Source organism: Littorina saxatilis, linkage group LG5 (assembly GCF_037325665.1).
Source record: "Littorina saxatilis isolate snail1 linkage group LG5, US_GU_Lsax_2.0, whole genome shotgun sequence".
Taxonomy (NCBI): Eukaryota; Metazoa; Mollusca; class Gastropoda; order Littorinimorpha; family Littorinidae; genus Littorina; species Littorina saxatilis.
Genome location: NC_090249.1, coordinates 42,750,044 through 42,776,354, shown reverse-complemented (window position 1 = coordinate 42,776,354; position 26,311 = coordinate 42,750,044). Strand labels below are relative to the sequence as shown.

The 26,311-nt window shown below is 41.2% G+C and overlaps 1 protein-coding gene across 1 annotated transcript; it reads left to right on the top strand.

Moving 5' to 3' along the window:
- Positions 1–190: 190 nt before the first annotated feature.
- On the top strand, positions 191–24,449 carry LOC138967192 (mucin-17-like). Its single transcript, XM_070339715.1, has 12 exons — positions 191–358; positions 948–1,108; positions 1,912–2,083; positions 2,378–2,463; positions 2,793–3,024; positions 3,345–3,502; positions 5,474–5,654; positions 5,945–6,103; positions 10,204–10,371; positions 11,403–11,490; positions 17,306–17,378; positions 17,810–24,449. Exons 1-12 carry the CDS (start codon positions 193–195, stop codon positions 19,568–19,570), a joined length of 3,405 nt encoding a protein of 1,134 aa, XP_070195816.1. The 5' UTR covers positions 191–192; the 3' UTR covers positions 19,571–24,449.
- Positions 24,450–26,311: the final 1,862 nt, after the last annotated feature.

Sequence of the window (26,311 nt, the reverse complement as noted above, 5' to 3'; positions counted from 1 at the left end):
TATTATATATATATAAAAAAAAGTGATTTAATTTGTGTGGAGTAATTAAAAACGTCCACCGCTGGCCCATCAACCTCACTATAACAAAAGTCACAAATCTAACCCACAGAACGTGGATATAATTTAAAGCATCTTTCACATAATTTCATGACTGTCTTCCGACCTTTTTCCGACAGGTTTGGCCCTGGGAATATGACGGTTGATGTTAAGAGTGGTGAAGGGAACACCAGGTTTGCCGAGATGTCGCTGGGAACAGGAGCATTTCTGATGCATCAAGACTACAACATTTCATTCGCCACGCGGACTTATTTTGGTGACGTGATAGCAACACACCAAGTCAAAACGAACCTCACAATCGGTAAGAAACAAACACAGTGCACAGGCGCCCTTAAATATCGCCCTTAAAGATTTTTTTTTAAAATTGTATATTTCGTGTTTTATTTTTGTTTCCTTTCTTCTTTCATCTATTTTATTTAATACCAAACGCGGACATCGACTCGTATGATTTGCCCCCAATGGCTTTGCCATGAGATCGTCAAACTTAGTTTCTCTCTCTCTCTCTCTCTCTCTCTCTCTCTCTCTCTCTCTCTCTCTCTCTCTCTCTCTCTCTCTGTGTCTCTGTCTATCTGTCTGTCTGTCTGTCTGTCTGTCTGTCCCTCTCTGTCTGTCTGTCTGTCTGTCTGTCTGTCTGTCTCTCTCTCTCTCTCTCTCTCTCTCTCTCTCTCTCTCTCTCTCTCATATGGTATGCTCTTGATACTCTCACGACTATATATACTAAACAAATCTTATATAATGACGATTGCATGGCATGCTGATTGGCAAGCTTAGGCTAATGAGAACACTCTTATACAATGACGACGACTGCATGGTATGCTCATGATATACACATGATACGTATGTTTATATATGATCAAAATTAAAAAATGATTTTCGTTTGTCTGTTGCAGTGAAGTATGATGCTGTGCAATCTCTGCACGTGAGGACAGATGAGGACAACTCTACCTTGCTGCAGGTTGAGTGGTCGTTTCCCGGAATCGCTGCGGGACTTTTAGCTATCAAGAGATTTGAATGTAGAGTACATGTTACTGCCACGTCAAAGCCATGGATGGTATGTTGAATTTTACGTCTTTTTTAACTTCTGCATGCTGGCCCTAGCCCAATGTTCTTACCATCGTAATAATATTGCTGTACGTACGTAACTGTGTGCACTTTGCTGTGCCTTTAGCGCTGTTCTTCGGTAGTTACCTCCTCACATAGCAGCCCTATACATCCCTTAACCGGGATGCTTCATGTTAAATCCCTCCGAAGACGATGTACGGCTGCATGGATGGCGGAGTTGACTGAAAAAGGTCTTGCGCGGACTATTCCTGCTCAGAAACAACTTCTGCACGCCAGAAATGTTTTTAATGTTAAAAAGAGGCCCCTCTCCCTCACTCCCATGATCCTCCTCCCCTCTGCCAGTGTGGGTAATATGTATACCTCAAGCACCCTTCTGTTGTCATTCTCGAAGAAAATAGATATGTAACTTAATTTTTTATTTTTTTTATGTGTATGCATTTTTGCGTGCGGTAACGCTACAGTACATACTGAAGAAAACTTAGAACTTTGGAAATGTTTCAACGTTCGTGTATTTGATGTAAATCTTGTTTTGAAATGCAGAGTTGGGTGATTTTCCCCCTTGTCATATCGTACAACGAGTCATCGGGTTATTGGGGTTGCGTTTATTTGTTTGTTTTGGGGACAGGAATTTGTGTTGTGCAGATGTGAAAAATAGTATTGTAAAGGGACGGCGCTGGGATCATTTTAAGTTTATTTCAATTTTTGAATACACATTATCAAAACCGACAGTTCTGTTGTAACGCAAACATGGAATCCACGACTATTTGTGACCACATTCGGTTTTTTTTCTAGGAGTACAATGCCACAGTTCCGATGTCAGATGACGATTGCGGAACAAAGAAGAAAGTAAGAGTAACTGGACTCCATGCCGATGTTAACTACACTGTAAGCATGCAGTTTCGCCCCGAGGGGGGCAAATACTGGAGTGAGGACGCGGTATCATCCAATACCACGTCTGAGGATGGTATGGACACATTGTGGCTTCTTGTATGTCTCGCATCATAACGTGTGTAGTTTGTTGCGGTCAAGGTCTTTGTTGTACTTTCAGGCTTACAGTTTGCAGTGTCGTGTGCGAGGTTCGCGTGTGTTTTTATGTGTGTGTGTGAGTATGTGAGTGTGTGTGTGTGGGCGGGGGGGGGGGGGATCTGCACGGTGTGTATATGTATGTGTTTGACATAGAGATAGGGATAGAGAGAGCGTCTGTGTGCGTGGATGTTTAGGTTTGTATGAATTACTCACAATACCATGTACTCAACAGTTCCATCCGGGGCACCGGAAGTGACCGCAGGAAGCTATGAAATCTTCTTTCGTGATGGAAATTACCAACTCACCGTTTACTGGAAGGTTCGTAGCATCTTTGTTTTTGCTATCTTTTTTCTTTTTACAAGTATCCGAGTCCACGTCAAGATAATTATTGTTTCATGTTGTGCGTCTAGTCATTTTTTGTGCACAATTCAATATTCAAAGTTTCAATAATCTTGGGGGTTATTAATCAGCCCCTAAGCCATTAGTTTGTGTATGTGTGATGGACATAAATGCAGATAGAGAAAAACGTGCGTGCGTACATGCGTGCGTGTGTGTGTGACAGCTGTATCCAAACATAGTAACTAAAACACTTGTTTAAAACAAAGAAAACGAAGGAAATGTCAGCAGGGTCATGCTTCTTTTTTCAGGCACTGGAGCCACAGTATCGAAATGGGAAACTTACGAATTACAAAGTTGTCGTGACCCGTTCAGACCAGTCAATATTTTCTACCGAGACTACAGCAGATGTTCTCAGTGCCACTATTCCCCATTTCCAACCGACTAGTGGAGGAAACGCGTGTGTGTCTGCAGCAACTTCCAAGGGGTATTCGTCAGAGACCAATTGCATCACGATTTTGACATTTAAGGATGATCCAAAAGGTATGTGTTTTTTACTGGAAGTGTACGATAATTTAGACTGTAAACCAAAACGCTAGTTGCAGAAGGACAGGGAAGGTGAAGCTAATACGCCATATAAGGCATGGAAGCCAACTGTACTTGGCTAACATGTTTTACAATACATTGACAGTGAAATTTAAACACACACACACACACACACACACACACACACACACACACGCGCGCGCACACACTGACACCTTGCCCCCCCCCCCCTCCTACACACACACACAAACCACTTGAGTAGCTCATCATGAAAAGTCATGAACAGTCACCAAAGAAGAACAATTAATGTGATGCAGTTCCCAGCCCCCCTGAAGAAGTGACGGTGGAGTATATGGCAAGCACCAACTTCTCTGTCCTACGGTGGCATGACGTCACCCCCATCAGCGCTACCGGGGACCACTTCGCTGTCTTCTGGTGCCGGGGAACGCTCAGTGGACCTCCCGTGAATTGTTTGGTAACTACTTCATCATCATCAGCAGCAGCATCACCATCATCATCCCCATCGTCATCGTCATCACCATCATCACCATCATCATCTTCATCATCTTCAACATCTTCTTTTTCTTCATCTTCTTCACATTCTTCTTTTTATTCAAATTCTTCTTCTTCTTCTTCTTTTTACATTTAGTCAAGTTAATGTTTTAACGTAGAGGGGGGAATCGAGACGAGGGTCGTGGTGTATGTGTGTGTGTGTGTGTATGTGTGTGTGTGTCTGTGTGTCTGTGTGTCTGTGTGTCTGTGTGTGTAGAGCGATTCAGACAAGAAAACTACTGGGCCGATCTTCATGAAACTTGACATGAGAGATCCTGAGTATGGTATCTCCAGACGGTTTTTTTTCATTTTTTAAACCGCTCTATAAGTATAAGACTAAGAATCTGGGAAATCGCTGGGCGCCTTTGCAAGTTCTTCTGGCAACAGAAAGTTGAGGCGGCACTGTCACGCTCTCATTATTCAACCAAATCAGTTGAAATTTTGGTCAAGTAATCTTCGACAAAGCCCGGACTTTGGTATTGCATTTCAGCTTGGAGGCTTAAAAATTAATTGATGAGTTTGCTCATTAAAGTTGTCATTAAAATCGATTTTTCGCAAACAGATTTAAAATTGATTTCATCGTATTCTTCATCATATTATGAATCTAAAAATATATACATATGTCATGTTTACTCTTAAAATGTGATCACAATTAACGAAAATAGATTAATTAGTCTTACGATAAAAATTTAAGAATCGATCCAAAAAGGATTTCATCTGATTCTTTATCATTTCCTGATTCCAAAAACATATAGATATAATAGGTTGTATTCAAAACATATATAAGAAATGTGCAAATGAACGTCTTGGCATCAACGTTTGATGTCCACTGATATAAGAAATGTACAAATGAACGTCTTGGTATTAACGTTTGATGTCCACTGTTATACTAAACATGTTACGGTCCGCTGACAGATTTTAGTCCGTACAAAATCTATTGAAAATGTTGCCAGAAGAACTTGCAAAGGCGCTCAGCGATTTCCCAGATTCTTGAGTCTTATAGAGCGGTTTAAGTTGCGAATTTTACCCAGCGGAGAAGTTAGTTCCATGGAGTTAATTAATTAAGCTTTCATTTGTTTAAATGCCGAAAAAAAAGCACCACTGCTAAGACGACCAGAAATTGGTCAGAAGTCGACGATGTTCAGCCTTGATTTGGGACCGGTGTCACGAACTGAAACCACTGCTGAACAATCCTTCTCACTGCGGTCAATGCGCATGCGCCAATCTTGGACTTAAAAAATGCGACCCTTTGACCGAACTGGGTTACTAACTTAGGGTTAGGATTAGGGTTAGGATTAGGGTTAGGGTAAGGGGTAGGGTTAGGGTTAGGGTTAGGTTGTTCACGACCTGATTAATCTCCCCATGTTATATTGTTAGCGCATGCGCATTGTCCGCAATGAGAAGGATTGTTCAGGCAGAGTTTTCAGTTCGTGACACCGGCCAGATGTTGTTTGGAAGTCCGTAAAAATCAGTTTTTCATATTGGAAGTTTCTCGACGATTTTCCCTCGTCATGTTTTGAACATCTTTCTAATGACAAAACTTGTCCTAAATGGATTTAAATGTGTTTACGTAAACAGCATTTGAATTGGCATGCATTCAAGAGACGTTAACGTTCGATTTACTTTTGGAATTCTAGTTTATAATTTAAAATAAAAATATCAAAGGATATACAGGAAACAGAAGAAGAAGAAAAACACCCACACGCAAAATAATTAGAGAGAATAACAATTTCGTATCGATAGCAAAATATACATATATGTCTTTGTTTATGTAAGATGAAGTTATGCTATCACATGTATAGTTGCTATACTGGTGTTGTTTTTTCGGGTTTTTTCTAACATTTAAAAAAAAAAGTGTACTTATAGTGACGTACATTTATTGGTTATGATTCAGAGTGACCTTAACTGGACTAAGTTGGACAACATAAGTGCGACTTCGTACACTGTTGACGCATTGAGGTCTCCTGGATCTCTTGAAGACCAAACAACATGGCGCTTTGGCGTTGCGCGAAACATTGGAAACCTCAGTCGCGGCATCTCCTGGAACAAATGCTCGTTTCGCGACGACGCAGAAAGTAAGTATCTTTGGATTATCTGTCAGATGAATATATTTCTGTATACTTTATTACCAGAGACATCTTCTGACGGAGTAAAATAAGGGGGGGGGGGGGGGGTCAAAGAAACGACAACATTAAAAACGAAAGGAAAACACTCCCACAAACAAATTCTTGCAGTATCGAGTTTCAAAAAAAAGTGCAATGATTCCCCTCTCACACATCGCCCTTTTTAGTCTTTCTAAAAACGAATTATTGGCTCACACCGTTTCGTATAATATTCACATCATTCCTGGTTGCGTTCCTTTCAGAACGAGTACCAAACATTGCACCAAGCAGCAAAGGCGGCGAGATATCTGTGACTTTGACTGTGATGTGTGACGTCCCATACTTTTCCCAACGGCCAGTGCGCCAGGAGATCTACGTCACAAGAATGACGTCATCTTTCGGGGGTTCAGACTGCACTAAAGGTTTGATCTTAATATTATGCGTCTTGGGTTTGTTTTAATTATTACACATCTGTTGAATCAGAAGGGTGGTTCGATTCAGCTGTGTTAAGCCGTCCGGCCGAATACGAAAAGAAATATTAGCATTGAGGTTGTCACGGGTGTTTTAGAACCTTTAGCTTTAAAATGTCACACACTGCCAGGGTTCGATGACCTCTGGACACACTAAAAGTCTGGTTGACTCTCGTCAACTTGCAAGATCACAACGGGGTCGACTTAGGGGTAAACTAAAGAAGACAGAAAAGTATCATGTTCCAAGGCTAAGTAGAGCTTTGAAATGTCACTCATTTCGAGAGTTTGATGGCCCCCAGATGCACACACAATTCTGGTTTATTGTCATGAAATTGCAAGGTCTAAGCGGGATCCAGTTTGGGAATGAGCGCTTCTGGGGTGATAACGCGAGACAACTCCTGTGATCTTGCCGCGAGGTGGCGCCAGTTACAAGCCAAATATTTCAAAGAGCAAAGGACATTGTAACTAAGTTAGTACACGCAGCAAAGACAACCTTCCTCCAAACCCAGATTATTGCTTGCGATTCAAGCAAAAAACTGTTCGATATTTGCAGCCGGTTGACCGGCCGCAGTAAGGTATCCCCACTTCCCACTGTTTTCCCGGCTAGTCAGCTGCCAGATGTATTCAGTGATTATTTTATCAAGAAGGTTTCAGATATTCGTTCTGAACTTGATCAGATGGGTGCACATTCTGCTTCCTCCAGTCATGTTGATGTTCCCACTGATTGTTCTTTTCCATCATTTCAGCCAATCAGTGAAAAAGACCTTAGATCCATTATTCTAAAGTCCAAACCAACAACTTGTCCACTTGATGCCATACCCACACCACTGCTTTTTGAGAATCTTGATGTGTTGTTGCCAACTCTTACTCAAACTGTCAATGATAGCCTGTTATCTGGTGTTTTTCCATCATTGTTCAAAAACTGCACTTGTCAAACCACTTCTCAAAAAACCTAGTCTTGATGTCAATATTTTGAAGAACTATCGTCCTGTATCTAATTTATCATTCTTGTCCAAAGTTTTTGAAAAGGTAGTTTTGAAGCAGTTGTTGTCATATTTGAACACCCATGATTTGATCTCGCACTCTCGGTCCGCTTATCACCCTTCTCACTGTACTGAAACAGCCCTACTTAAAGTAATCAGTGACATTATGTCTGCTCTGGATGGTGGTGATGTGTCGGTGCTTACCCTACTTGACCTTTCTGCAGCGTTCGACACGATTGACCATGTCACGCTTCTCCATAGACTTCAGACTCTGTACGGCATCTCCGGTCCACCGCTAGCATGGCTTGAGTCCTATCTCATTGGCAGGACTCAGGCTGTGCTTGTCGATGGCCAGATGTCTGCTCCAGCCCCACTTTCTTTCGGCGTTCCTCAAGGTTAAGTACTCGGTCCCATCCTTTTCATCATGTACACTAAGCCCCTATCCACACTGATTCAAAACCATTCTGTTTTAAATCAGTCTTTTGCTGATGACACCCAGCTGTATAAACCCAGTCCCCCTGCAGAGACACATTCCGCCATCCAGACCATTCAGACATGCATCACTGATGTTAAATCTTGGATGGTCGATAACAAACTTAAGCTGAATGATGATAAGACTGAAGTCTTACTGTGCAAAAAGAAGAACACTACATTTCCCTCTCCCCAACCTGTTTCTGTTCAAATAGGCAACACCGACATTCTTTTCTCACCATCAGCTAGAAACCTTGGATTCACCCTTTCATCTGACATGACCCTTAACAAACATATATCTTTAGTCTGTAGAGCAGCATATTTTGAGCTTCGTAAGATCAGCACCATTCGCCACACACTCTCCTCTCAAACAACTAACACTCTTGTCTGTGCCTTTCTTCTTTCTAAACTTGACTACTGCAACTCTCTTCTCTCTGGCTGTCCTCTGTACCTCCTGCATAATCTACAAAAAGTCCAAAACTCGGCAGCACGCCTCATTCTGAAAGCGCGAAAACGAGATCACGCAACACCACTAAGTCTTCTTCACACACTGCACTGGTTACCTATTCAAGCCCGCATTGACTACAAACTGTCCACCCTCTGATTTAACTTCTTTTCTGGCTCGTCTCCTGCTTACTTCTCTGAACTCCTCACCGTCTATTCTCCAGCTAGACAACTCCGTGCCTCTTCTGACTGTCGCATCCTCACCATTCCACACACCAAAACCAAAACATACGGACAACGCACTTTTACTTTCTGCGCACCCACACAATGGAATTCTCTCCCCTTTCACATCCGCCACTCTCAGTCACCCCAAGCATTCAAACGAGCACTTAAAACGCACCTCTTCAAGAAATACAACCCCTGATTTTGTTTTCTCAGTCCATCAGTAGGCTACATGTAGTGTATTTGTTGTTTTAGTGATAATGTGATAATGTATATAAACATCTAGGGCTGTTTTCAGTCTTGTTGATAACATGTTCTGTTTGATTAAGGGTATTCAGCTGGTATTTCCTTGTTTTCACTACCTATTTTATTCATGTTTTTATCACTTAGTTAGTGGAAGAATCTTTTGTAATGTATGTTTGATGGTGTATGCTTTTAATTAAGCGTTGCTGACTATGAATGTAGATGTAAATGCTTGTATAACTGTGTTTTAATTTTAAATGTGTCAAGCGCAAAGAGCATAATTGTAAAGTTATGATGTTGCGCTATATAAATGCTCATTTATTATTATTATTATTATTATTATTATTATTATTATTATAACCTCACCAGAACCGACCATTGTCTGTTTACCGTATAAAATGCACGACTCACACACGAACTGTTACCAAACCGATATGCTATTTGGGACCAATGCAAGTTTTTTGTCCTTTCTCGTGTGATCTTGCCGCGAGGTGGCGCCAGTTACCAGCCGAAAGAAAGAGGGGGCATAACCTCACCAAAACCGCCCCTTGGAATTCAATTCAATTTTCCAGGACGTTTTCGAAGCTAGATTGTAAAAGTTTGATGTCGTTTTTATTATTTCTTTATCATTGTAAATTTCGATCGTCTGCGATGCTACTCGTATATCAACATTTAATTTGAATTAGATAAAACCCACGTGTACACATAGCCATTCATTATCTTCTTTAAGTTAAAATCAACAACCAGATAGACTGCTGTCCACGATAAAAAAAAACATTTAAAAAAAACATTGAGTCGACGTACATGTGAATGTTCTGTTTTGCCAAAATTTGACGTTCCATTAACGAACAATTCTTGTTTTTTGATTCTTCGTTTTGTTAAGTCCAAACAAAAATATATATTGGTTTAGGGTAACGTGACCAAATAAGATAGGGTCGGTAGGTCGGCTTTTTTACATTAATAGTCAAGTTTTGATTTCTCTTTTTTTTTGTAAATTAAAAAAAAAAAACTTTTGTCTATTTTAAAGGAGGTTACTTCCCTTAGTCTCCGTATGGTTCGCAAAATGTGCCAACAGTTTTTGGGTTTTTTAGAAATCAAAAAAAAGTTTTACGGTCGGCGGGAAAAAATAGTTTTGGTCGGGTTACCCTAAACCAACATATGTTTTGTTTTGGCCTAAACCCATTGCTATGTCAAAGCAATGTCTTATGACAGCGGTTTTTTCTTGAAAACCTGAATAAAGAAAGAGAAACACCCCCGTTGCTCACGGAAACCGATCTGAAATAGATAAAGCAATGAGCAAATAGAGGAATAAATAAATAAAGGGATAAATACATCAATTAGTTACTTTTGATTGATTTATTTTGTGTGCACATTATCGTTTTTTAGTTTTATACAATGTACAAATGAACGTCACATAAAACATTCACAAGGTTTGAAAATGAGACTGACTTCACCCTAACTTCACACATACAAACAAATATATACACCGACATATCACGACAATGATAGACTTGAAGGGGGTGGGGGAGAGGTTTGTTTGGCGGAGGATTGATTTAATTGGCGGTTTAATTTATTAATTTAAAAATGTAGGTGTTTATGCATTGATTCATTAATCAATTAAAGGCTAGGATCAGAATAATTAAACCCTATAGTTCTACTTAAGCAAGTGTGTCATCTTCCTCTGCTCAGGACACAAAGTGGACGTGACCTTCAACCCAGATCTCAGTAGAACGGTCGTCGTCAAGGACAATCTGACCTTGAACTCTGTGTACTCAGTGTGCGCGCGCACCTACTTCGCCAACAACGGAAACGGTGTGGTCAGTGGTCCGAGCAACGTCAGCTTGACCGAAATAGCAGGTATGTATGTTTATGTTAAAGAAAATTTACAAAACCGAGACATTTACACATTTCCTGAAAACTGAAATATATTTGTAAATGTACTGTTTTACTCGGGGATTTAATGTCCTAAATACTATAGGAAATGTGTTAATTTCCTGACTTTGACATGCAGATTATTGATAGATGTATTGAACAGAAAAGAAAACGGCAAAGTCATCTCGATGCTCCTTAATTCTCTCAGGTGCCAGGAGACTCGTTCCGACTAACTCTCTCTTACTGGACTGGGTGGCCGAGTGGTAACGCACTTGCGCTCGGAAGCGAGAGGTTGCGTATTCAGGCCTGGGTCAGGCCGCAATTTTCTCCCCCCTTTCCTAACCTAGGTGGTGGGTTCAAGTGCTAGTCTTTCGGATGAGACGAAAAACCGAGGTCCCTTCGTGTACACTACATTGGGGTGTGCACGTTAAAGATCCCACGATTGACAAAAGGGTCTTTCCTGGCAAAATTGTATAGGCATAGATAAAAATGTCCACCAAATACCCGTGTGACTTGGAATAAAGTGTAAAAAATTCCATCTCACACGGCATTAAGTCTCAGGGCCTGGAAACATGAATACACGCATGCAGGGAAAAAAAAATGGGTAGCGCCGAATACGGTATGGCAGCTTGCTTTCCCCAGGGAGAAAGCAGCCCGAATTTCTGTGAGGTGACCCTCATGGACTATATAAAATCTTATCCTTATCCTGTTGTTGTCTATATTAAGAGCGCTTGTCTTTTTTTTTTGTTACCTTAGTACTTATGCAATGTACGACTTGATGTCCACATCATGGCTTTTTTTTAAACACAAAATGAGATTGAAAACGAGTATGTAAGAGAAAGATGATTACGTTATTTTACGTATTATAAAAAGTGTGTGTGGTTGTGCTTGCGTGCGTGCGTATGTATGTGTGTTTGTGCGTGTGTGTGTGTGTGTGTGTTCCTGTGATAGTGTTATTACTGTTGTAATTTTGCACCTACTTTTCAGTTTATTCACGGTCACGCATGTTTTATCAGTTTCAGACCAAGACGACAGTGTATTGCACAGAGCTATTGCCGGCTCCGTGTCTGTGGCCCTTGTCATGGCAGTTCTCTTCTGTGTTTGGTGAGCATACTACTGTCTACAATAACAGTAATAGTAGACTCTTTTTTTTTTCTTTTTTTTTTAGAAATCTATAAAATTAATATACCCTAAAAACACAGTCCTCCTCGTGTAAATCATTCGGCTCACTATTTTAGATCTGGCATTAACGGGGAATAGGGCTCACTATTTTAGATCTGGCATTAACGGGGAATAGGGCTCACTATTTTAGATCTGGCATTAACGGGGAATAGGGCTCACTATTTTAGATCTGGCATTAACGGGGAATAGGGCTCACTATTTTAGATCTGGCATTAACGGGGAATAGGGCTCACTATTTTAGATCTGGCATTAACGGGGAATAGGGCTCACTATTTTAGATCTGGCATTAACGGGGAATAGGGCTAATTATTTTAGGTCTGGCATTGACGGGGAATAGGGCTCCCTATTTTAGATCTGGCATTAACGGGGAATAGGGCTCACTGTTTTAGATCTGCCATTAACGGGGAATAGGGCTCACTATTTTAGATCTGGCATTAACGGGGAATAGGGCTCACTATTTTAGATTTGGCATTGACGGGGAATAGGGCTCCCTATTTTAGATCTGGCATGAACGGGGAATAGGGCTCACTATTTTAGATCTGCCATTAACGGGGAATAGGGCTCACTATTTTAGATCTGGCATTAACGGGGAGTAGGGCTCACTATTTTAAATCTGGCATTAACGGGGAATAGGGCTCACTATTTTAGATCTGGCATTAACGGGGAATAGGGCTCACTATTTTAGATCTGGCATTACCGGGGAATATGGCTCACTATTTTAGATCTGGCATTAACGGGAAATAGGGCTCACTATTTTAGATCTGGCATTAATGGGGAATAGGGCTAACTATTTTAGATCTGGCATTAACGGGGAATAGGGCTCACTATTTTAGATCTGACATTAACGGGGAATAGGGCTCACTATTTTACATCTGGCTTTAACGGGGAATAGGGCTCACTATTTTAGATCTGGCATTAACGGGAAATAGGGCTCACTATTTTAGATCTGGCATTAATGGGGAATAGGGCTAACTATTTTAGATCTGGCATTACTGGGGAATAGGGCTCACTATTTTAGATCTGGCATTAACGGGGAATATGGCTAACTATTTTAGATCTGGCATTAACGGGGAATAGGGCTCACTATTTTAGATCTGGCATTAACGGGGAATAGGGCTCACTATTTTAGATCTGGCTTTAAAGGGGAATAGGGCTCACTATTTTAAATCTGGCATTAACGGGGAATAGGGCTCACTATTTTAGATCTGGTATCAACGGGGGATATGGCTCACTATTTTAGATCTGGCATTAACGGGGAATAGGGCTCCCTATTTTAGATCTGGATTTAACAGGGAATAGGGCTCACTGTTTTAGATTTGGCATTAACGGGGAATAGGGCTCACTATTTTAGATCTGGTATCAACGGGGGATAGGGCTCACTGTTTTAGATTTGGCATTAACGGGGAATAGGGCTCACTATTTTAGATCTGGCATTAACGGGGAATAGGGCTCCCTATTTTAGATCTGGATTTAACGGGGAATAGGGCTCACTGTTTTAGATTTGGCATTAACGGGGAAAAGAGCTCACTGTTTTAGATCTGGCATTAACGGGGAATAGGGCTCCCTATTTTAGATCTGGATTTAACGGGGAATAGGGCTCACTGTTTTAGATTTGGCATTAACGGGGAATAGGGCTCACTGTTTTAGATTTGGCATTAACGGGGAATAGGGCTCACTGTTTTAGATCTGGCATTAACGGGGAATAGGGCTCACTATTTTAGATCTGGCATTAACGGGGAATAGGGCTCACTGTTTTAGATCTGGCATTAACGGGGAATAGGGCTCACTGTTTTAGATCTGGCATTAACGGGGAATAGGGCTCACTGTTTTAGATCTGGCATTAACGGGGAATAGGGCTCACTGTTTTAGATCTGGCATTAACGGGGAATAGGGCTCACTGTTTTAGATCTGGCATTAACGGGGATTAGGGCTCACTATTTTAGATCTGGCATTAACGGGGAATTGGGCTCACTATTTTAGATCTGGCATTAACGGGGAATAGGACCATGACTCCACTTGAACACATACTAAATATCAACAGCCCCACTGTTTTCTGATTTTGCGCAGAGAAGGCTCTCTGTTAATGAATTCATTGCTTAACTGAATATCTTCGTGTACACTACATTGGGGTGTGCACGTTTGAGATCCCACGATTGACAAAAGGGTCTTTCCTGGAAAAAATGTATAGGCATAGATAAAAAATGTCCACCAAATACCCGTGTGATTTGGAATTTGTTTGTTTGTTTGTTTGTTTATTTGTTGCTTAACGTCCAGCCGACTACGCAGAGCCATATCAGGACGAGGAAGGGGGGGATGAAGGGGGCCACTTGTCAAGCGATTCCTGTTTACAAATGCACTAACCCATTACTTGTGTCCCAGCAGGCTTTAGTAAAACTAAATTAATACCTACTGGAAGATTACCAGTTTCCAGTATGTTAAAATAGGCTTAACCTATCTACTGCTGGACTTACATCAGAACACTAACAGATTAAACTATACATGAATCGCGAGACAAGCGGCAAGAGAAGAGATTTTTGGAAAAAATACAGGTGAATGAGCAAGAAGGCAGAAAAAAGAAAAGAATTCATGAAGAAAAAGAGAGCATGACAGGAAAGAGGAACCAAAAATCTACCTAACAGCAAAATAGAAAGCTCCTGCGGTTCCAAAAACAGGAGGGGCTTTTAATTTCATAACCGCAGTGCCCCACTGCGGGAGTGATTTGGAATAATAGGCCGTGAAAAGTAAGTATTCGCCGTAATGGCTTGATATTTACTGGCCGATGTGAATGCGTGATATATTGTGTAAAAAATTCCATCTCACACGGCAGAAATTAATATGTAAAGCGCTTAGAGAACGTCAATCGCTATATAAATCTCCCATATAAATAAATATAAATAAATAATAGTTTTACGTCCAGTCCCTCTTGTATGCAGGCATTAGATTAAAATCGTACGTAATCCACAAGGATCCCCCACTATTGACGCAAAAGCCTCCTGAGACTCGGCATGTAACCTCTACATATACGTGCTCGGTGTCTCTTTGTCAAGTCTTAGGCTATTCTTTGTAGTCTAGTCCTGTTCCAGTTGTAATAGTTAAGGTAAAAAAACGTTGAGTTTTCATCAAAATTTGAACACGCTCGATCAACAAGTTTGTTTTTTCTCGGAAAACGATAAATCGAAGAAAATCAGATTAAATACTGTTGCAAAATAGAGAGAAAGAAATCCTGTGTCTGTGGAGTCGATTTCCTTGTTAGTGGGCATTAAGCAAAAAAAGGAGCAGTCCCTTCAAACTGCCTGGTGATACGAAGCTTATGTATCCGGAAGACTTGACTGGGCGAACCAAGCAGGCAAATTTAGCATCGGATTTCAGTAGCTTACAGCATTTACCCTCCCCAACTTCTTAAAGTTAGACATTGTGCGATTTTCCTCGCCCATGACACTTAGATTTATGTTAAAGGAAGAATAATGTTTCTGACAGGGCCACTAAGAAAAGATTGAATTATCAATCAAATATAACAAGAAGGCGCAAGTGGTCAACTAGATCTAAAAAGTTGCTCATCGTGTTTATATTCTGTGCCATGTAGCTTTGAAATCAGCAGTACATTGTTTCGGACACATAAGCTGTGAAAACCCGTAAAGTACATTGACTTTTTTGAAGCATGATCACAAAAATATGGTCGCAAAAATGAGGCGATTTGGTAGAATAATAACGTTTTTGAGGTAAAAAGTATCGTGTCTATTGTGTTGATAGTTTCAACTTTGTGTATTGTTCTGTATCTGAGTTATTCCATGATTCAGATATAAACACAAAACAATACCAACGTGTTTAAGAGAGGAACACTGTGTGTCCGACGTAACTCGAAGACACAGCAAATCATTAATAATCAAAATCGTTAAGGCTCTTGATCTGCCGTGTGTTAAAAACAACGCACCTAAATCTGACCGAATTTCGAGTCTATTCAATGACGACGTCACTAAAACCAAAAGAATTCCATTCATAACACACACGTGTGTGTCATTCATAAGCCGGTTGATGACGCCACGTCATGGACCAATCGAATCGTCACAAAATGTGCTGACGTCAGCTGTGACGTGGCGCGAAAATGAGCTAACCTAGCCTTGCTTGACTCTGTGATAACTGATTCTGGACTTTCAATGTTCATTTTGTAGCTGGATGTTGACTCGATAGTTTTGTTATTGACACTGTTTGTTTGTTGGTTGACTCAACCCAAAAAATACGTTTTAGTTAGGGGAAGGGCTCCTAATATGGACCACTTTTTGTTTCATGCTGATAACTTGCTTGTTTAATTTTCTTGCGAAAAAGTTTCATTTTGTGTTTGGTAGTCCTTCTCTCTTAGGTTAACCGTTAGGCCTAATTAGAGTGAAATAGCTTTGATAGATATTCAGCAAAAATCTAATACAGAAAAACTCACAAAGGGTCCATATTAGGAGCCTGGACGCCTAATATGGACCAGTGAAGCGGCCTTCACGAATCACTGTAAAAAGCCCCCTATGCTTCAAAATAACATGATACAACTTAGTGTGCAAGTCAGACTAATTCAAATATGCTTTAAATTTAACTGTTTCGGGTTGATGAGAGCATTATTTGAAGCACACCAGGAAAGTGAAGAAGCTTATCAAAAACAGAGTGAAAGTAAATGAAATTATCAACTTCCACGAAGAGAAAACTATTTGTTATATTTTTTTTAAATCTCGAGGGCGAGTTATGGGTTATTTCCAGCAAGCTTCTTATTGAATTAATGAAAATAGGCTTTAGCTTTTATTTTCTTCGATTTATTGAAGGTGGTCCATATCAGGGGACTCATACATACTTTGAGATTTTGCTATTATTTTTTTGTTTGCAGGAGAAACACGGGGTCAAGACTGCTAAATTGTAACAAATACGGTCTTAGCTGTCATATAAAGCACTTTTTGTGTTATAAAAGCGTTGGCTGTGGACAGAAACGAGTCCGTTTTAGGCGGCAAATTTAGAGCGAACCATGCCAAAAGTGAAAAAAAGAGAAAAAGCCTAACGGTTTTGAGGTTTGTGTTTCTGCAACTCTTTTGACATGTGCAAGTTGTCCAGAGAGGGTGAATACAGCCAATAAAAAAATTTTGAGCGCTCTAGCGCCGTTAGTTTGTCAGAACAAGAGGTGGTCCATATTAGGAGCCGGTCCATATTAGGAGCCCTTCCCCTACCAAATATCTATTTCAATTCGTTTCCCCGACTGCATTTTGTTCAGAATGAGCTCTGAATGGGAAGCAAATAAAACTTGTTACTATTATACTATGGCTTTTTGTAATCTGTCTTGTGTGTTTGGACAACATTTTACGCTGAACATGTGTGATGATACACACCTTTCCGACCACCCCTCGTATCCAAAAAGCATAAACTTATCTTTTGTTTAGCGGGGAACCGTGGCATATGTCTATATCTGTCACATAAACCATAAAAACAACCTATTCAGACAGTTTCAATTTTCACGATGCATGTCACACTTTTGGTACACAGCTTTATGGAATGACCCATATACACAACATCTCCTCACAATACAATCGGTTCTGTGAAGAAAACTGACAGGGCTATTCTGATTTTTGTTTCGATTTTCTTTAGGAATTGCGGTATAGAAATTGTCGCAATCACTCTTTTGCACAGTTGCAAATTATGGATAATAAAACGAATTCGCCTTTACACGTATACAAAAAGGTTGTTGCAATGACGTTTCTTCCCGTTTCAGGTTGTTTTGGAAAAAAGGAAAGCGAGCGAGACATAAATTTACCACTTCAGTTGATGACGATGTTTTTGAAATAGTAAGTGTTTTTGCGCATCTACTAGTGTGTGTGTGTTAGTGTGTTTTTATGTGTGTGTGGTTGCGTGCGTGCGTGCGTGAGAGACAAAAAGACGATGAAAATACTATTCGAAAAACAAATTCAATGTTGTGTGAGTGTACGCACGGTACGTTGATTACCTATGAACTATTCTGAGAAATTGAAATTAGAGTGCTCAGAGTACACAAGTTTGAATGTACGCTGTATGCATTTGTTCATTAACCGGACAAAAAAAGGTAGGCATAGTTTCTAATGAGTATGGTAAGAATATCTTTTGAAATAGTATCCTCAAACTTTTTGGACAGTGGATCTAACAGCCCTTGCAATTTCGCTGGATATTATTTTTAAAATCTCTACATGGTATTAAATGACCTTTTACTGACCAGTGTTGATTGTCCTCTGTCTTATCTCAGAAACGTCCTCGAAGAGGACGCAGACCATCACCCCCTGGCGAAGGTTTCTCCAACGGCAGCTTTACCCCGACGATCACAACGATAGAACATACACAACCCAACGCGCCACCGGCCAATCTACCACCACCAACAGACAAGACATCTGGACGCGGGCATAACAGTCCGCTACACGCAGACCAGGTCAGAGAAATTCCTTTCGTGCCTACAGCCGCTCCAGTAACCGCTGAAAATATTCATCCTCGCCCCAAGAACCTTGCGGAAAATCAACAGCCTGCTAATCCTTGTGGTGTAGGGAGTCCTCAGCAACCTGTGACAAACTACCTGGACTATCTTGGGATTGCACTTTCTGACGAACAGAAACATGATGCTGAGCCTCTCGCTGACGCCATGCTGGACCGGTCGCGTGGAGAAGTCTCCGGATTTGGCGAACTCCCCGTTGAACATGCAAGCGGTGCCCCTTCGAGTGCATCGATTGAAGCGAGCTCGTCCATTTTGTCAACGGCGTACGTACAGGTGGCAACAAACCGATCACCGCCACCACAACCACCACCCTTGCAAGAGCTTGAGGTTCAGGTGTACGAGGTAACAGCTTCCCCACATACCGGGACCAAGGACGACGGGGTAAGCCAGGAATCCAGTGGCGCAAGCGTGGATTCATCTTCGGCGTCTTCTGTGGGTAGCCTTTGCAGTGCTGACACAACTTCTTCTGGGGAAGACTCGAGCAGTCAGACATCTGGAAATGTTACAGCCACAACTCTGAATGGAAACGTCGAGGACACGGCATCTCAAGCTAACACTGTAACGTTTGAATTGGACGCCCTCTCTCGGCCTTCTCCGAACATCACTGTGATCGCAGTGGGAACAGGGTTGTCTTCAGACGTACAGAAAGCAGACTCTGCTTTAAAGTCTGGATACGTACAGGACATGCTGTCTTTTGGAGACACGAACCCTACAGAACCGCCGCTTTCGCGTAGTTTAAACAGTGATGACTCATCGTCGAAAAATACGCGAGGCACTGCGTTACCCGCATACGTCGCCACCACAGCGGTAGAGAAAAGCTTACCAGAAGAAGACTCGACTACTACGCCCACGACAGAAGTCAGGATGACAAGAGAGCACCCAGAACCAGACTATGGCCAACACTCAGCACAGACAGTTACAGACAGAGTTCATTGTTTTCAAGGGAGTCAAAATGGACTAAAAAGGGACGAAGCAACTCTGACGAACGAGAAAGACGCAGACGATAGTCCAAATGGATGTTCCACGAACGAAAGTGAAAAGGACAATAAATTAGTTGAAACTCCTACGAACCGAAGTGAACCAGACTATATTTCAAAAGAAGTTCAAGGCAACAAACCTTCATCCACTGAAAGCGACAGACAAGAGAACGGAACACGACCCGAGGGCGTTGTGAACCCAAACAGCCGCCCAATGGTGAATCCTTATGTGCGACTGGACGACGAATATCCTCGTTGCGAACAGCTAAATGGTTCCGACGGTTTAAAACCAACACCGAAGCCACTCCAATTCTCAAACGATATCACTGGAACAAATTCCACATCAGATTCTGATGCAACAGATACTAACTCTTCAGGTTCTACATCTCCAGACGACTGCAACTCTCGATCTGTGGAGATAACGACCGATAACTCTGGATCAACCCTCGGAAGTTTGTTAAAACATGGTTACGTCCCTCAGTTGTCGACTCACAGACAGGGCTCAGTGTTGTCCAATGAATCAGGGTATTGCAGCCCCCCGTGAGGACTTCATTTTTTACACCCCCGGTATAGGGGTGTGTATAGGATTCGGTCGATGTGTTTGTTTGTTTGTTTGTGTGTTTGTGTGTTTGTGTTCGCATATAGATCTCAAGAATGAACGGACCGATCGTCACCAAACTTGGTGAACAGGTTCTATACATTCCTGAGACGGTCCTTACAAAAATTGGGACCAGTCAAACACACGGTTAGGGAGTTATTGGTGGATTAAGATTCTACAAGGACTTATAGAGGGACATATTAATGGTCAAAGGGAAATAACCTTCTCAGTTGGTGGCAGTGAGAATGGTAAGGACGGGGGTGTTTTTCCTACCTCGGAGGAATTTCTTGTTTTTAATAAGAAAAGGCACGTCGATATAAACATGCCATACCCATCAACAGGCCTGAAAGTTGCGAGTATTTTACTCGCCATGGAGTAGAAACATGTAACTGGCGAGTAGAAATGTTCATCTACTCGTCAAATGCGAGGACAGTTGCTGAAACAAATTGTTGGTTTGGCTAGTAAAGTTTGCTATCTGGCTTGTAAATTTTCAGAATTACTAGCCAAAGGCGAGTACACCATTTGTTGGACTTTCAGGACTGATCAAACAAACTAGTGTTATATGACATACCACTCCTAACCCAAATTGAGCACTGATTAACCGTTTTGCTCGATTTTGAAGTGACATCGACTACCTCAATCTGCTCTCTGGTTGGAGGTTTCAATCAATCAATCAATATGAGGCTTATATCGCGCGTATTCCGTGGGTACAGTTCTAAGCGCAGGGATTTAAACAAAAAAATGTTTATGCAATTTATATCGCCCACATATTCAAGGCGCAGGGATTTATTTATGCCGTGTGAGATGGAATTTTTTTACACAATACATCACGCATTCACAGGTTTCAGTTTGACTTTAACATGGAATGTATGTATGTATGTATGTATGTATGTATGTATATATGTAGGTATGTATGTAGGTATGTATGTAGGTATGTATGCATGTGTGTTGGTGTGTCGGTGTGTCAAGTGTGCAAGTAAAAAGGGTATTGAAGTTGTACATATATTACTTTAGATATTTTTTTTGTTATCATGGGTTTTATGAATTTTCTTCTCTTATTCTTTTATAATTATTAATTAATGACCTATATGTGCTGATGACCAATTTAATTTCCTTTGTTGGATCAATAAAATGTTATGAATTATGACTGACTGGGCGCGATCAAATATGGCTCGCTGTGACATATCTCTCAGGTCTGAACGAAAATGTTTGACGAAAATCTGCGAGACACTTAACCTGCTGGCTAAAAAGTGGTCGCCAAGAAGGTGCTATTGCATCCGAAATTCCAGCGAACAGAAGTGAACCTTAATCCACTTAAACTGACGAACAAGTTAAGAACACAGAAGAATGCCCGAGGGTTCTATTAACTCTGACTGCTGTGCAATGTCGCCTCCCAGTGTTAGATTGGACGATGAAAATCCTCCCAGTGGACCACTTAACTGTTCCGACGGTTCCATGCCAACACTGAAGGAGCTCCTTCTATTTCAAATCAACAGTGGGTCAGATTACACAAGAGATTCCAAAGGAAGAGAGACTCATTTTAACCAGTTCTACTCTAAACTCCATTCGCTTAACTTAAAATGTCCAAAAGGGCCCAGTTCATGAATTGGAAGAAGAAGAAGAAGAGACTCGTAATTCAAGTTTCACATCTGCGGTCATCTGCAGCCAGTGGCAACCGCATTTCTCAATCCGTGGAGATTACGAACGATAACTCCGTATCAATTCTCGAAAGTCTGTTGAAACTTGGTTACGTCCCTTACGCCGATGGACAGTTGTCGACCCTGCGACAGGAGTCTGTGGGGTCTGATGAATCGGGGTATGTCTATGATGAATCGGGGAATGTCTCTTTATGATTCAGGGTCTGTTGCTTCTGATGACAGAATCGGGGTACGTCTCCCCATGAGAACTTCATTATATGATGCGAATGAAAGGGCTCGTAGACATACATAATTATGCAGTATAATCATGTCAAACAAACTAAAACTCTTGTTGTATGGCATCCGAATCAAAACTCCAGTTGAACAGTTGTTCAATCCCCCCCCCCCCCCCCCCCCCCCCCCAGTGTTGAAGTGACTTGCTTCTATATACGCGCTCTCTGACTGGAGGGTACAGTAGTGTGTGACTGTTTGCGCTCGCCAGTGAGAGAAGTCTGATGAATACATTGCTGGTTTAGCGCCTGTGCTCTTCACAATGCAGGGACTTCCGACCTTATTCGTGCAAAGCTTTTTGTAAGTCGGTTGAAAATTGGCATTGTTAAGAGCACTTCAGACATGTCTTGTGCGTGTACACTGTCTTTTGTATTTAACAAATGTGACTGGACGGAGGAAGTTCCCGTTTTTGTGTTCTGTTTTGCTTGTTTTAAAATTAGATTTAAGGCACACTCGTGAAGACAGTTCGATTCCCCATCTCTGATCTGGCCAGGTTTTTTTCATAGAGTAGATCTAGAACCATCCCTCCACTACCCCCCGCGGGTTAGGGGGAAGAATTTACCCGATGCTCCCCAGCATGTCGTAAGAGGCGACAAACGGATTCTGTTTCTCTTTTTACCCTTGTTAAGTGTTTCTTGTATAGAATATAGTCAATTTTTGTACAGATTTTAGTCAAGCAGTATGTAAGTCCTTTGTACTGGAAACTTGCATTCTCCGAGCAAGGTAATATATTGTACTACGTTGCAAGACCCTGGAGCATTTTTTTCGATAGTGCTTTTGTGAACAAGAAACAATTGACAAGTGGCTCTATCCCATCTCCCCCTTCCCCCGTCGCGATATAACCTTCGTGGTTGAAAACGACGTTAAACACCAAATAAAGAAAAGTAAGGTAATATATTGTACTACGTTGCAAGCCCCTGGAGCAAATTTTTGATTAGTGCTTTTGTGAACAAGAAACAATTGACAAGTGGCTCTATCCCATCTCCCCCCCTTTCCCCGTCGCGATATAACCTTCGTGGTTGAAAACGACGTTAAACACCAAATAAAGAAAGTAAAGAAAGAACATCCCTCCACTTGGTCGAATACCGCATACCAACCATTAACAGCTTGTTAGCAGCTCTCTGTGCACCATTGGAATTTTTGTATGAATTAATTTCGAAAAGTCAATAGTAGTTTTCAAAACAATTCATCAAAAGAAATCCCAACTCACCACAGCAAGATGTAAGGGTCTTGATTTTTGGTATGTGACCAAATCGAAGGATGGTCTTAAACCATGAACACGTTTTTCCAGACCTGAAATGGTGTGTCGAACTGTTCTCACGAGAAGAATTCGAGAGTGCCTTTAAAATCTACAAACATGTATTCGAGCGCGCGAATTTGTATATTTAATAGCACTTGAGTTGTGCATCTGACTACATTGACATGGCTTTCACTTTTAGTGAGCCGATTTGCGTCCTTTCTAATTAGATGGCGTGCATATCAACAGAAACTTTCACAGAACCGCTGGTCGGCGTGCTCTTAAAGGATTATTTTCTTAATGTCGAGATCTCAGGGTGCGTTTGAGTTGTGCAGTTGGGTACTTTGACACGCCTGTTACAGTTGTTCAAATTAGACGATTAGTAATTTTCTGATTGTGTGTGTCTGAGAGGAGATAGAAAGTAATTGACTTTCGGAGTATCGCTGGTTTTGGATAAAATCAGGACGAATTCCCAACCTTGGGCAATACAATGTTTTGTATTCTGTCTTTTCTATAGGTTTACCATACAAAGATTTGTTCTCAATGTGAAGATCTCAGAAAACCATTTTAAACGCCTTTGGTTCGCTTTGCGTTGTGGTTGCATCTTGCGCCACCGTTTTGCACGGATGATGCAAGTTTTGTGACGGTTGTTGTAATTTCTAATTTTACCTATTGCATCACATTTAAATCCTTTATTGCTGTCGTTTCGAATTCAGTAGAGAGATGTTAGTGATGTACACTGGTGCAATAAACTCATTAATGAAAGAAACAAAGCTCTTAGTAGCAGTTCCTAGATTCCGAATGTGTTTGTTCGATTTCAGAACTTTGCGATTTGTTTTGGTATAATTCAACAAAGGCTAATTTTTAAGTGCTGTTTTAATTTTACATTTATGACCAAATGCAAAATATATGAATACCCAAAACCCTAATTAGACTTTATCATTGAATGTACTTTATTTTTGGATCCTTTTGTATATATGCACCAATGTACAGCTGCCAATATTTCTGGCTCGAGTTATACGATTGTGTTCTCTTGAAGTTTTATTGTTTCAATGCTCACTTTTTTCTGCAGGTAAAATGATCCACATGTTTTGTACAAATCAATTTTAATTCCGTTGTACAGAACGTTATGTGCGATTGATGTGTCTTATTAATTAAACCTGTATTTTTAAAGCATGGCTGACAGAATTGTTTAGATGCGCTAAGACAATGTTCCGTTTGATATACTCATTCTAATGGACAATTAAATGTTTCTCAAGTGTTATTGTTATTAGCCTAGTATGAAACACAATCCCGTTTCGTGCCTGGATTAAGTATAACTCGTTTATGAGATTGATACGCAGTATAGGTGTACGTGTAGACTCTACGTCGGGCTCATCTCATATGAAAACAGTATTGATAGCTTAAGGTTTATAAATTCTCGTATTATTATTAGTATTGTTATTAAGGTTTGTCGTACTACTGCTTATGTCTGTCGTTCTGCAGCTTTGTTAAATAGGTTATGGGGTCCAATTTGTTACATGGATGTCTAGTCCATTTAATACGTCCTTATCAATATCAATTGAAAAATACAATGTATTCCCTTAATATCTATCTTTAATGACCACATTTTACTCATGTATACAAACATTACAAAAATAAAAATATGGTATCCATTTTGTATCTGTATCTGCATGTCTGTGCGTGTATGAGAGTGTGTGTGCAATGGCGGATTTAGGGGGAGGCTAAGGGGGCCCGCCCCCCCTCCCCCCTTCAGGGAAAAGAGAGAGAGAGAGAGAGAGAGAGAGAGAGAGAGAGAGAGAGAGAGAGAGAGAGAGAGAGATGATTAAATGACAGTTTCTGAGCTTAGGTGGCCCCAGATTGCAGCATATTGCTTCCTTTGAAAAAAACAAATTCCGGGGGGGGGGGGGGGCATTCCCCCGGACTCCCCTGGCATGTTCGGGCGCTTCGCGCCCTCAACTAGGGCGCTTTGCGCCCTCAATTCAGGCGCTTCGCGCCTTCAAGTTTGTGCCAAAAAGGTTTGGGTGCCCCCCCCCCCCCCCCCTTCGTTAAGATCCTGGATCCGCCCTTGGTGTGTGTGTGTGTGTGTTTGTGTGTGTGTTTGTGTGTGTGTGTGTGTGTGTGTGTGTGTGTGTGTGTGTGTGTGTGTGTGTGTGCCAAGGCGTCCTATATGGAACACTTCGAACATTTTCTGGCATGAATTGGACTTGAAGGTCAACAGAACTGAGAACAACAACCAAGATACAAAAGAGATTCCTTTGCGGGGAAAACAAAGATAGATGTATTGATTATGATCTATTATAATACATTATGATAAAACAAAAAGTGGCCAATCTGTTCCGCGCCATTAACATGTGCAGGAACAACAAAAAAGCAAGGAGAAAAGCCATCACCTTGAATCTCCCAAGACGATGTCCCAACATCGATTTTTAAGTTCAGTCTGGTAAACAACGCTTTGTCTTCTTTAGCTCGTGCAAATGCCAGTCAACCAATCTCAAGGATAATGATTTTCCTGTGTTTCAACTCTTGATTACTCAGTTGGGATGACCAGTACGGAAGAGGAGAATGAGACCACAATAACAGGCATGACAGAGAGAAAGGTGAAAGACAATAAGCATATCAAAAGTTATGTTTCTTCCCTCATTTCTCTTCAGATTTCACCGGGAGTAGCGAACATGAATCCGTGGACATGGGGTTGTGTGTGTGTGTGCCGTGTGTGTGTGTGTGTGTGTGTGTGTGTGTTATTGTGGGTTAGTGTGTGTGTGTGTGTGTGTGTTATTGTGGGTTAGTGTGTGTGTGTGTGTATGTGTGTGTGTGTGTGTGTGTGTGTGTGTATGTGTGTGTGTTATTATGGGTTTGTGTGTGTGTGTGTGTGTGTTAGTGTGTGTGTGTTATTGTGGGTTAGTGTGTGTGTGTGTGTGTATGTGCGTGTGTCCCAGTGTGTGTGTGTGTGTGTGTGTGTGTGTGTTCCCTCCTTTCCAGTGCATAATTCACAAGAACTTTCTTTTGTGCCTCCAAAGATCAATTACTAGGTATGAAAGAGAAAGACGGACAGAGAGGGATAGCTAAGGGGCGGATGGAGCTCTCTTCGTTCAAAGAACAGTTGTAGTTGACACGGTGTGTCAACTGATTCCGTTCATACACCGGATGTTTCCGTTCGTACGCAGGATGCTTCCGTTTATACGGCCCCATTTTTGGCACTTGCTTGGTGAAAAAACGTGGCGGTAAATAGTGTGGGCAGTGCACTTTTGTGATATTGCAAGAATTAAGTAGCTAATTGGTTGGGCTATGTGTACAATAAGTACCAAGGTGCTAGTAATCCTCATGATAACACACGCGGGCCAAATATGGCAGAATTGCCTGTTTTTGTTTACATTTTTCTTGTTTTTCTCGCTCTGTTATCAAATCGGACCCCTGATTTGCACATGATCCCCAAAACCATTGCCTGTTACGACATTTCGCTTGAACAGAAGTTTATAGAAACCCATGGCTTTTGTACAATCACTTGTCTTTTGAAAACAT